Source organism: Rhinichthys klamathensis, unplaced genomic scaffold (genome assembly GCF_029890125.1).
Source record: "Rhinichthys klamathensis goyatoka isolate OS25496 unplaced genomic scaffold, OSU_Roscu_1.1 h1tg000014l_1, whole genome shotgun sequence".
In the NCBI taxonomy this organism is placed as follows: Eukaryota; Metazoa; Chordata; class Actinopteri; order Cypriniformes; family Leuciscidae; genus Rhinichthys; species Rhinichthys klamathensis.
The window spans coordinates 1,314,781-1,327,610 of NW_026606566.1; the positions used below are offsets into that span (position 1 = coordinate 1,314,781).

The following is a 12,830-nucleotide window of genomic DNA, read 5'->3' on the forward strand; positions in this document are numbered from 1 at the left end:
TGAGGCTAAAGGATAAACAAATAAAGTTAAAGTTAAAATATATAAATAAAGAAGTCTCTTCTGCTCACCAAGGCTGCACTTATTTGATAAAAATAATATAACAAAAAACATTGATATTGTGAAATATTATTACAATTTAAAATAACTGTTTTCTAGTTTAATATATTTTAAAATGTAGATTATTCCTGTGAAACCTGTTTCTCTCTTTCCCCCATTAGGAATAATAATAGTTGTGTTTCGAAGGGATATTGTCTCCAGTCCTGCTATTATATCATTTTGGAATGGCTGTGTTGATGGTCTGTTGTGAAGTCAAATTTTAAATCTTCCTCATAAATATTTAATCACAAATAAAATATGCACGCCTTCACAATTGTACTCCTTACCTCTCACCAAACTATATACCGCCAGAGAGCACTTCGGTACTGCTGTAATTAAATTTGAATTAAAATTTGCTTTATCAGCATGACAATGTATTCCCAGAGTTTTTGAAATGTTTATAGTGAATGTAGAACAGATGAAAACAAATTATATATACTGTATATATATATATATATATATATATAAATTACTAAATAGAAAAAGTAAACATTTTAGAATTCTATGCACAATGTAGAATTCATTGTGCTCTCTCTCTCTCTCTCTCTCTCTCTCTCTCTCTCTCTCTCTCTCTCTCTCTCTCTCTCTCTCTCTCTCTCTCTGTGTGTGTGTGTGTGTGTGTGTGTGTGTTTAGGGTTATGTTTAGTGGTTGTCATGGGATTAGTGGCTCTGTTTAAGTAGTGGTTATGTTTAAGTTTGGATTAAGATCTTTATTGTCACTGTACATGTACAATGAAACTCTGGTGGATCAACCTCCAGATGCTAATACAACACTACACAACACAATGCAACACAATACAATAAAACCTTTATGTGCAATAAAACAGAAAGTGACAAATGCTAAGATAGTGTAGTGTCAAATTGCACTGCGATAAATAGGACATTACACGATAAAATATTGCACAGTGAAAACTTTATTGAGATACACTTTATTTCAAAAGAATAATCATATTGTTCATTAAATTTACTCCATTTTTATTGTTAATTATTTACTGATGGATCAAAATAGAGCATGACAGAAAATGTACAGCCCAATGGGTCAGTGTGACGGAGAGGGATTATTTTTAGCACAACCTTATTATTTGTTACAAAAAAGTAATAATATTATTAACCACGGTAGTCTTTTCTCCCACTCCCACTCTCTCTCTTTCACACACACACTCACAAAGAAACACACATTTGTTTGTGTATCTACATGGGGACTCTCCTTTGATTTCTATTGTATTACTCCTATTCTACTATTCTGGATTTTTACTGTCCTCGTAATGTACAATAGCTAAAACCTGAACACACATACTCACTCACAAAATATTCAAACACACATGCTGAAATGTGTCATCTAATGTTTTGAATGTAACAGAAGAACAAACATAAGAAAATCAAAAAAGGTTAAGAGAGAGAGAGAGAGAGAGAGAGAGAGAGAGAGAGAGAGAGAGAGAGAGAGAGAGAGAGAGAGAGAGAGAGAGATGTTTAATCACTTAAAAATCCCACTTTTCTTAATTAGCAAATCTTTAGGATCTGATGAAGTGTTTCGTTTAACACTTGTACATTATGACGTATCACTTTTGTATTTGACCAGTGTGTCCGCTTTACTCAGAGGCATGTGCTGTATATCAGACGTAGTTCTTTATGGCGTAGCCACTGTGGGTGTCAGATTTTGTTAAGGTGTATCTAGGGGAATAGTTGTCCCGCTCTGGTGGGCAGCTGGTGCAGAGAACGGCTCCACCAACGAACAGAAAGCCCGCTGTCACCCAGCCCACATACAGGGCTGCCCCCATCTCTCTCTTTAGTGCTTCATGCACTATGGGATTATGGAAGTCTCTTATAATGGAGTCGGCTGTCCAGGACACAGGCACCACAGTAGTCAGTCCAGAAAGCATAAAGGTAATCCCAGATACCACCACAATCCGTGCTTTGGCGCGTGGGTTACTTAGGCAGTTGGTGCAATCAGCCCCAATCAGAAAAATGAGGAAAGCCAAGCAGGCCAAAGCCATGGTGGTCACCATTAGCCCACGCGACGCCTGTAGGGAAGGATCCAAATCCAGCAGGGCATCGTACAGTTTACACTGCATCTGGCCAATGCGCTCGTACACGCACGTCATCCACAATCCTTCCCAGAAGACCTGTGCCACCACAATGTTTGTGCCGATGAAGGCGGTTACCTTCCACATGGGCAGAGCACAGATGATGATGGTTCCTGCAAAGCCAATCATTGAAAGAGTGATTCCCAAGACCTGCAGAGCCATGGATGGGGCTGGGGATGACACAAAACAGACAGAGACAACCTTTAATTCTTTCTTTTATCAGTGTTTCTGTATACACATTTTTTAATAATGAAACAGATGTGATTTAGTTGCAGCTCTAATAAAGTAGCATATGAATGATTTTCTCTCACTAGGGGGCAGTAGATTTCACAATACAGGTGAGCACCGGTGGCAATGAAGTGAGTTTGCTCAACAAGACAGTTGTGTTTGGAGTTTGAATGAAACCGATACTAAACGAGAAATATATTTCTCAACAGAGAGCTGCATGGTTTAGTGGTGGTTGTCATACTTTTATCTCTGTCTTTGACCACTTGTTTACATTTCTAAGAATGTGGTGCACGTGTTCGGACATAAAAGAATATGTATGGGTTTTGCGTAAGAGAAAACCTGGCATTTCCCTGTAGTGGTTATCTGAAATAACACCGTGACTCTGTGAAAAGATCTCATTGTAAGGAAACTCAGGATGTTTGTGTACGTAAGCCTGAGAACTATGTAATATGAGCCCTGTAAGAAAGGTTAATAGTGGGAGAACTGGTTTTCTATTTAACTCATGTACTCAGTTTATATTAACTTGAATTCAAATGTGTCAAAAAAAGAAGTCAAATTGCTCATTCAAATTTATAATTCTTTGTTCAGTGTCTCTCATAAGATGAAGAAACACACAATGCAGGTGAAATACAAATCAACTTTTCATAATTAATAAAGTACAGTAACCTAAACCCACAGTAAAAGTGACAATGAACTTATTTATATCCCTTAGAACCTGTAGTACAAAAACAATAGCTATGCATCATCTTGTTCTTAGAGAACACGTAGTATGTTCGATTGACTAGTGGAAACTAGTGGGTGTTCCTGAACAGCAGGTTTTCCTAGTGTTGTGTAAAGTATGTTCCTCTGGCATGCACAAAAAAACAAAATGAGAACAAAAGCCAAGAACAATTGAGCCAACATGTTTACTTCATATAAAACTGCACATAATTAGTAAAAACTAGTAAAAAGAGAATTCAACAGTTAAAAGTGGTCCAAGATTTTCACCTACACTAATTTGTCGTGTCAAAATACACTACAAAATATACAACTATATCTTTCTAATGAAACTTTGTGTAGGTCTTGGGAGGAGTTGGAGACCATGGGACTGGCACTGTGTGGCCGGGAAGAGCATCATGACCACTAGATGGCTTTACCATCATTACAGGATTATATATGACAGATGCTGAGTGGTCGAAGGAAGCCCTCATCTCTCTACGCTGAGCATCTAGTAACAAGAGGTTGTAGAAGTCAGTTATTATAATGACAGAGCTCCAGGACACAGTGATAAGACATAGAAGCCCAGAGATGATCAGAACCACCACAGCAGCAATGGATGCTTTTACTGTACTTTTCCTTGTTCCTCAACTATGAAGTTGGTACATTTCCCTGAGACAAGTGTAACAGGAATCCCAGCGACACCCACCACGATGGAAAAAACCATTAGGACACGATCAGCATGCAGATCAGGGCTCAGTGCCAGCCTGGAGTCATAGACTTTCAACTGCATCTGTCTGGTACTCAGCTGATTATTTACAAAGCACTGAATGGTTTAGCTCCCCAGTACTTGAGCGAGCTCTTAATGCATTATAGTCCGTCACGTCTATAGCGATCTCCGGCCAGTTGATAATACCTAGAATATCAAAATCGACTGCAAGCGGTAGATTAATCTTTCTGTTTATTCCGAGGTTTAGCTTCTGGCTGTAGTCAGCCAGATCCGGGCCGTATCCAGACCAGATGAAGGACCTGCGCCTAGACACGACCACAACGCATGATCTAGTCAGCCGGATCTGGGCCGTATCCAGACCAAATGAAGAACCTGCGTCTAGACATGACCACAACGCATGATCTAGTCAGCCAGGTTTATTTCTCCATTCTGTTACTGATGGAGTTTTGGTTCCTCGCCACTGTCGCCTTTGGCTTTTGGCTTGCTTAGTTGGGGACACTTAATATTCAACAATATTATTGATCTGCCTGCATTGACACCATTACAGGAGAACTGAACTGAGCTGGACGATAAAATCACTGTTTTCTACAGAGCAGCTGTATAGATAAATTAACTAAATTAATAACTCTTTATAACAAAAATTAACCCATCACTGAACTTACTTAAGCTGGACTGACGCTTTCTTCTAGATCTGCTGTACAGCCGAAACGAACTCTGTTGCATTATTGTCCTGTTATCTCCGTAAAGCTGCTTTGAAACAATCTGTATTGTAAAAAGCGCTAAATAAATAAAAGTGACTTTGACTTGATAGCTCATCCAGATTCCCTTCCAGACAATCTGAGAGGTCACAATGTTGATACCAATAAAGGCTGTAACTCTACACATGGGTCACACAGAATTATTACTCCAATCCAATCAAATAGGGCCAGGATGCAACCCAGTAACTGCATGCCCATAGATGCCCTCTCAATATCACCTTCTGGGGTTTTTTCGGGATTTGCTTTCCAAAAACTTGACCAGTATGTACAGTAGGAGCTGGGTTCAGGGAGGGAAAAAAAAACATGCTATTCCAAATGGGAATCCGCACAAACTGAGGAAATAGCAGGCTTGTGAGGTTCTATGTGTTTGTGACAATAAAGGGTTTTATATATGTATGAGATAGGTTTACGTTCCTTTTGTCACTTCCTATAGGGTAGGAATAGATCTCTTGTTTGAATAAACATGTTTAGAAGCCTCATGTTAATTAAGCTTTGCTACAGAACTCAATGTTGCTTTCTTATTCGATTAATCCATTTGAAATTTAGTACTTAATATTAAGACATAAATATTTTCCAAAAGTAACGTCACCCACATCCTGTTGTTAATATTCAGACAGCCATTTAACCAGTCTGGACTTGAAACCAAAGCTTCAGCAAAACAACTTTTGCTGTGCCAAACCTCATTTCCTGAAATGAGCTAATTTACTGAAATTTATGCACATGAATCTCAGGGATGCATTAGCATTGTTAGCATGCCCTGGGCACAGAGGTCTCAAAAGGGTCCATCAAAAACATGTTCCCTTTCGAGGGAACTCACGATGCGTCAAACGACGCTTTGGGAACGCTCCCAGCGTGAATGCGTCTGAAGCATCTATGTCAACTAGTCCAATGGAAGGAATGAACGTCACGGGCGGGTGACGTCATGACCAGGAAGTGATAAAAGAGCATCCGGTGCAAACCGGCATTAGCTTCTGTTGCCTCAGCAAGCGATCTGTGTCAAACTGTCTGTTATTTTTACTGTTGTCTGTATGATATATATATATATATATATAAACACTATGGAAACGAAACAATTGCACAACTCTGTGTTCTCCCTGCTCGCGTTATTTAACGAGTAGGGACACACACGAGCTTTGTGTGATGTGTTTGGGAGTAGAGCATGCGGTGTCAGCCTTCGAGGGGGCTGATTGCCAACATTGTGAGAAGCTTTCGCTTCGCATGCTCCGCTCCCGCCTGTCACTTTTAGAGGAAAGTGGCCAGGCTCGCGATTCTCAGGGTGCAGGACCCGCGTCTGCCGAGGCAGCGCGGAGAATGCATTCCTGTGGATCGTAAATAGGATCTCTTTACGGGGTTGGAGACGGGTCCGCGGATCTTATCTCCTCCCTTTCCCGAGCGATCCAGTGCTCTCTCTCCGGTCTCGGAAGCCCGCGTTGCGGTCTCTTCCGCCCGGGGAGAGAGACCAATGCTTCAGTGCTCTACCTCCGAGGAGGTAGATGTGCTGGGCATTGAAAGTGACACAATCATGGGGGAAGTGGATTTGCCATCTCTTTCCCCAGCGTATGAGAAATATATATAATAGTTTATATATTATATATAAAATATAATAAATATATATATAAAAATATATACATAAAAAAATAAAAAAATAAAATGAAAAGCTGGTGGAGGTGTTTACTAAGGCTGTAAATAAATTAAATATGTAATGGCCAGCAGAAATAAGGGGGCGCTCGTCCTAAAAATAAATTAAACGAGCTTCCTTCGCTCATTTTTCACCTCCATCACGGGGCCTTCCATTTTTTCCCGATCTGCACAGCGAGCTGTCTAGATCATGGAAAAAGCCTTACCCATTTTGTCTTTTAGCCCCCAAGTTCATGTATATTCAGATATTAGGGGGTTAAGAGAGTATGGCTATGGGGCAATACCCCGGGTAGAACAGACGCTTGCGAGCTATCTGTCTCCCGGTTCAGTATCGTCCCTGAAGGTGTCGGTTTCTCTCACTAAACCATTAAAGAAAACTATTTTTTAATCTAGTGGGGAAAGCATTTACGGCAGTGGGTCTAGCAGGAGCCTGCTTGCACACAATTTCAGTGCTACAAGCATATCAGGCTGACCTGCTGGGGTATTTGGACAGAAGTGAGGGAGTTTGGCCCGATGGGGTTTGAGAACTTCGTCGGGCCACAGATTTATCTCTCAGGGATACTAAGGAGACCGCCTGAGCAATTGGGCGGTCTATGGCAGCCCTTGTGGTCACTGTGAGACACCTCTGGCTCATTTTGATGGAAATCATGGAGAAAGATGCAAGAGAATCTCTCCCTCGCTTTGTCCAACCCCCTGTGGTTGCTGGGCGTGAGCAGCTCCAGCCGTCTAGTTTCTTATACGCAACACAACAGCCAAAGCCTTCAAAGCTGAAGCCGGATCAGAGGACCGTTCTTCACGCTGAGAAGGCTTCGGCTCAAAAGAAAAGGTCTTGGCGCCACCGGCATCAGACCGGTGAGGGCAGCCCCAACCAGGGTGAAATGGTGTACACCTCATTACACGGTGCCCTTTCCATCTCGGTGCCCTCAGGGGACCGTTCTGCCAACCCCGCCACCCTTGGTGCTTCGGGGCGCAGCGGTCTCCAGCGAGCTTCTGGCGCAGTGTCAACTCGACATTGCGCCGGACTCGCGCCCTCTGAGGGGGGTTCGAAAACAGTCAGTTCGGGTGGTTCCTGCCAGTATGCTTCAGGTCCCCTAACTGGCTGTCTCAATTACACCAGAGACCAGCCTCGAGGGGCTGGTTCCCTTGGTAGATTTTCTGGCAGCGCGGAAGCTACTGCCAAATATATCTCTATGGGTCCTGCATTTAGTAATAAGAGGCAGATTTGGTTCTCGTCCTCCAGGTTACAACGGGGTGTTGCTCACGTTAGTGCATCCCGAGCAGGCTCTGGTAATGGAGCAAGAGGTAAAGGCCCTGTTAGCAAAGAAAAGCTATAGAGCAGGTGTACTCACTCGACATGCGTCGGTCTTTACAGTCGTTATCTCATTGTTCCAAAAAAGGATGGAGAACTGCGTCACATACTAGATCTTCGTCTGTTGAAGTGTTCGGTGCTGGAACTCAAGTCCAATGCTGACACTCAAACAGATCGTGACTCAAATCAGATCCGAGGACTGGTTTGTCAAGATAGACCTGAAGACGCATACTTCCATATCTCCATCCTCCCTCAGCACAGGAGGTTCCTGAGGGTTTCTTTCAGGGGCAAAGAACACCAGTATCAGGCACTTCCTTTCGGTCTAGCTCTATCACCCCGCACATTCATGAAGTGCGTAGATGCAGCTCTGGCCCCGCCAGGCTGCAGTGTATACGCATTCTGAATTGCATAGACGACTGGCTGATTCTAGCGGAATCAGAACAGTTAGCGGTTCGGCATCGAGGTGTCGTCCTCGCTCATATGCGAAGGTTGGGGTTGAGGCTTAATGCCAAGAAGAGTGTGCTTACTCCAGTACAGAGGACCACTTTTCTTGGAGTGGTCTGGGATTCAGTCACGATGCGAGCCGTTCTGTCGCCCGCTCGTGTAGCTGCTATCCTTACTGCCACAAAAGAGCTAAAGCTAGGCCAGTCACACACTGTGAAACAGTTCAAGAGACTGTTAGGCCTCAGGGCAGCAGCGTCCATTGTGTTACACTTTGGCCTGCTGTACGTGAGACCTTTGCAGTGGTGGCTCAGGATCAGAGGGTTCTCCCCGAGGGGAAACCCACTCTGTATAATCAAGATCACGCGGCAGTATCCCCGCGCCTTGGTTATATGGAGGAAACACTGGTTCTTGTCCCAGGTTCCGGTGTGGGGAGCTCTATGCCATCGAGTTGCTATCTCGACAGATGCTTCCCTCACCAGCTGGGGAGCGGTATTGGAAGGCCGCTCAGCTCAGGGCTTGTGGAGGAGTTATCATCTCTCTTGGCACATGAATTGCCTGGAGATGATGGTCATCTTCAATGCATTGAGACATCTCCTCCCAGACCTGAGGGGCCATCATGTGTTGCTCTGGAACAGTGACTGTTAGGCCTCAGGGCAGCAGCGTCCAATGTGATACCCTTTGGCCTGCTGTACGTGAGACCTTTGCAGTGGTGGCTCAGGACCAGAGGGTTCTCCCCGAGGGGAAACCCACTCTGTATGCCTTGGTTATATGGAGGTAACTCTGGTTCTTGTCCCACAGACAACACGTTGGTGGCCTCTTATTTTGGTCCCTCAGGAAAGTACGCTCTCTGAGGGCAGTGTATATTCCAGGGGGCCAGAATATTGGAGCAGACACCCTGTCGAGGCAGGGGCTGAGGCCAGGGGACTCCACCCTGAGACGGTGGAGCAAATATGGGAGTTTTACGGCCAGGCAGAAGTGGATCTGTTCACGTCTCAGCATACGACGCACTGTCCACTCTGGTTCTCCCTTACTCAACCAGCTCCCTTGGGGCTGGATGCTATGGTGCAGACGTGGCCGAGGCTACGCATTTCCCCCTGTTGCTCTGCCCCCAGGAGTTCTGGAGTGAATTCGCCAGGATGGAATAAGCCTATTGCTAAAAAGTAGCACCACCCTGGCCAAGCCGAATTTGGTTTGCGGACCTAATTCTTCTCCTCGACGGCCCTCCCTTGGAGGTCCCGATCAGGAGAGACCTTCCGTCTCAGGCAGGGGATGCAACATTGCACCCCCGGCAGGAGATTTGGAAACTGTGGGTTTGGCCTCTGAGGGGGCACAACTCATAGAGAGTGGTCTCTCAACCGAGGTTGTTGAGACCATTCTAAGCTCCAGAGCTCCCGCTACAAGGAAACTGTATTCACTATTTCGAGAGTTTTTCACTTCTTAGTGTTACCAGCGTCAGTGAGATCCGGTTAACTGTTCAGTAAACACAGTATTCGAGTTTCTGCAAGAACGCTTTGTATCAGGTCTATGTCCTTCCACGCTTAAGGTATACGTGGCGGCCATTGCGGCTTTCCACGCCCTGGTGGGTGGTACATTTTTGGGTCGAAACCCCCTGATCACTCGTTTCCTTCTTGGCACTGTGAGGCTGAGGCCTGCAAATTGCACTAGGGTGCCGGCTTGGGACCTTGCAATAGTTCTAGAAGGCCTATCTGGGGCTCCCTTTGAGCCCTTAGATTTGGTCTCAGAGAAGTTCCTTTCTTTTAAGACTATTTTCTGCTAGCTATTTCGTCCCTCTAAGAGTCGAGACCTTCAGGCCTTTTCGGTCTTACCCCAAACATGGTTATGGTCCTAAGGTGCCTACCATTATTCGGAGGCCTATTGTGCTGCAGGTTTCTGTCCTCCCCCGTTTATCGGACCAGGAAGAGCTGAACCTTTTGTGCCCAGTGCGAGCACTGGACACTTATGTTCATCGGACTTCTCTGTCGAGAATATCCAACCTATTGAGCAAAAAAATAGTCGAGACTATTCTTCTTGCTTGTGAGTCATCTGGCCAACCATTTGGTGGTCAGGGCTCATTCCACTAGGAGTATGGCTTCTAAGCTTTATTATCTGGAGTTCTCTCCAAGACGTTTGTGATGCGGCGGGCTGGTCCTCACCGCTCACATTCGTGAGGTTTTTACAGCTTGGACCTGGATGCTGCCCCAGGGTCCCAGGTGCTTGGTGCAGTGTGACAACAGGCTGACACTCAGGCATTTGAAAGTCTGGCGATTTGGGTATTCTCGTTCCCAAAGCGTCGTTGACGCATCGCGAGTTCCCTCGAAAGGGAACGTCTCAGGTTACGACTGTAACCATAGTTCCCTGAGAAAGGGAACGAGACGATGCGTCACCCTGCCATACTTCCTACATCCCTGTGATCAGCTTGCTTCGGCAATTTTTGAAGCTAATGCCGGTTTGCACCGGATGCTTTTTTATCACTTCCTGGTCATGACGTCACCCGCCCGTGACGTTCATTCCTTCCATTGGACTAGTTGACATAGATGCTTCAGACGCATTCACGCTGGGAGCGTTCCCAAAGCGTCGTTGACGCATCGTCTCGTTCCCTTTCTCAGGGAACTATGGTTACAGTCGTAACCTGAGACGTTTTTCATAGCAACCTGTTTATATTACTATGGCCTAGATCCATAATCAGAATTTGACCAAATTAATAACATAATATTGTTCTACATGTAAACATGTCCATTGCCTTCCTTAGAAGAGCTGAATCAACTTGTATTTAAGGATGGTTACAAATTAAATAGATCTAGTGATTTTACACTCATTTTATTTAGTAAAGAAGCTTGCTGGCTAATATTTCAAAATTATTTCCATCCACCACTGGGTGCTCTTTCTCCGCTGAACAGCATAATTTTATTTTTGGCAGTCAATCCAATCTTACAAAAAATAATATGCTTAAGTGTTAAAGTAACTGTATTATTGCAATTCTAATAAATGTACTGTTTGAACGGCAATGGCAAAATTATGAGAGTAACATACTATTTTCAATTAAAACAGTATTACACCATAGAAAACAATGCATTCTGGGAAATTATTTGTCATTTTCAAGAAAGTAGCCTCAAAGTGTCCCAAATCACACCCTATACCCTCATTCACTATTTCCTACATTAGTTCACTAATATAGTCCACTTGAGAGAGTGAATGAAAATAAGTGAATTTATTCAGACACTGATAAACACCTGACAAGCAGAATCACTGAAGGACAGAGAAACAAGAACAGAAAAAAAGAGAAGACATAACCAGAAACATGAGAACTACAGTACACTGACTTCCAGCCACACTGAGTGTGAAACCAGATAACAAACCAGTTTATTTCATACATGTACAGAAGTTCCTGTTGAGATTTAACAGAGGTTTAGATGTTTTATTGAAAATAATAAAGTTTTTAGTCACCATTAACCCTTGACCCTTAACTTTTTAACATTTGTATTTTTTTTTCTGGCTGCTGTAATTGTGTGTTTAAAAAGCACGGTTGTCATGGCAAGACAAAGCCAAGAGGAATTTGATCAGGTGTTTCTGGCTATGTTGCTATGATGCCATAATCAATCATCATGACCTTGTCTGATCCCATTCTGTGTCTTTTAATTTTATATTTATCGGTGATAGTAGCTATGTGATTCTACAGCTTTCATTCAGTAATCAGTTATAAAACTGAGTAAACTATGCAGCTTAATGTTTTTTTTTATATGCCATTTTTTGCAACACGTTTGATAAAGGATTGAACACTATATGTGATCAGTGAATCAAGAGACTACATGATGGTTATGTCATCATCAGTGCATTACAATCAGCATTCACTGATCATCATCACAAAAAAAATGTTTTGCCATAAATGTGGCTTGCAAAAACAGTTAAAGCAGCACAAGAAAAAAATGGTTTTAAAATGTCAAGGGTCAAGAGCCCAAATAAGTACATACTGATCACCATAATGGTGATTCAACGCAAATATTTTCAATAAAAGATCAATATCTAAACTTCTGCTAATTCTCAATAAGAGATTCTGTAGATGTGTAACAGAAATAAAGTCAAACTGGTTAGTAATAAGTGTAATAATGTGTAATGGCTGGAAGTCAGTTGCAGTTATTGTGTCTCTTTTTTCTGTTCTTCTTCCTCTTTCCTTCATTGATTCTGCTTGTTAACAGCAGGTGTTCATCACCAATGCTCAAAAATCACTTACATATTCACTTAATTATCTCACTGCAACACTGCTTCAGTGTTACTTTTTCTCTTTGTAGTGTGGACACTACAGTATGTTCCTGTGGGGTTGAAAGGGTTAAAGGTGCAAAATAAAATGGCACATCCACGAAATGTATTTTAACACTAATAAACTGTTAAAAGAGGTTTGGGCCAAATTCTGAGCTCGGAATATCAAACTAAACAACTCACGAGTTCCTTTGCCCATATAATCTTTAAAGGAACACTTCGACTTTTTGGGACTTTAGCCTATTCAACGTTTCCCCCAGAGTTAGATAAGTCCGTACATACCTTTTTCATCTCCGTGCGTGCTGTAAGTCTGTTTGACGCACCCACCGCTAGCCTAGCTTAGCACAAAGACTGGATGTAAATGGCTACAGCCAGCACACTAATCCCAATAAGTGACAAAATAACGCCAACATTTTCCTATTTACATGTTGTGATTTGTATAGTCACAGAGTGTACAAATAACAAGGTAATATGAGACACAGCCACTTTTTAAACGTTTAAATACTGGGAACTATTTTCTCAGAAGGCGAAGCACTGCTACTTGGGCGGAGTGATAACCGCAGCACCTGAGACGCACTCTCTGCTCCTCACCA

General features: G+C 43.1%; 1 protein-coding gene and 1 pseudogene across 1 annotated transcript in view; both read right to left on the bottom strand.

Moving 5' to 3' along the window:
- Positions 1-1,552: 1,552 nt before the first annotated feature.
- cldnj (claudin j) overlaps positions 1,553-12,830 on the bottom strand; it is a 31,229-nt gene continuing 19,951 nt past the window's right edge. Inside the window, exon 2 of the mRNA XM_056270951.1 lies at positions 1,553-2,350. Coding sequence (XP_056126926.1) covers positions 1,710-2,342 — 633 coding nt within the window. The 5' untranslated portion in view covers positions 2,343-2,350 and the 3' untranslated portion in view covers positions 1,553-1,709. The remainder of the gene's footprint in view (positions 2,351-12,830) is intronic.
- Positions 3,449-6,440, bottom strand: LOC130104743 (claudin-like protein ZF-A89; annotated as a pseudogene).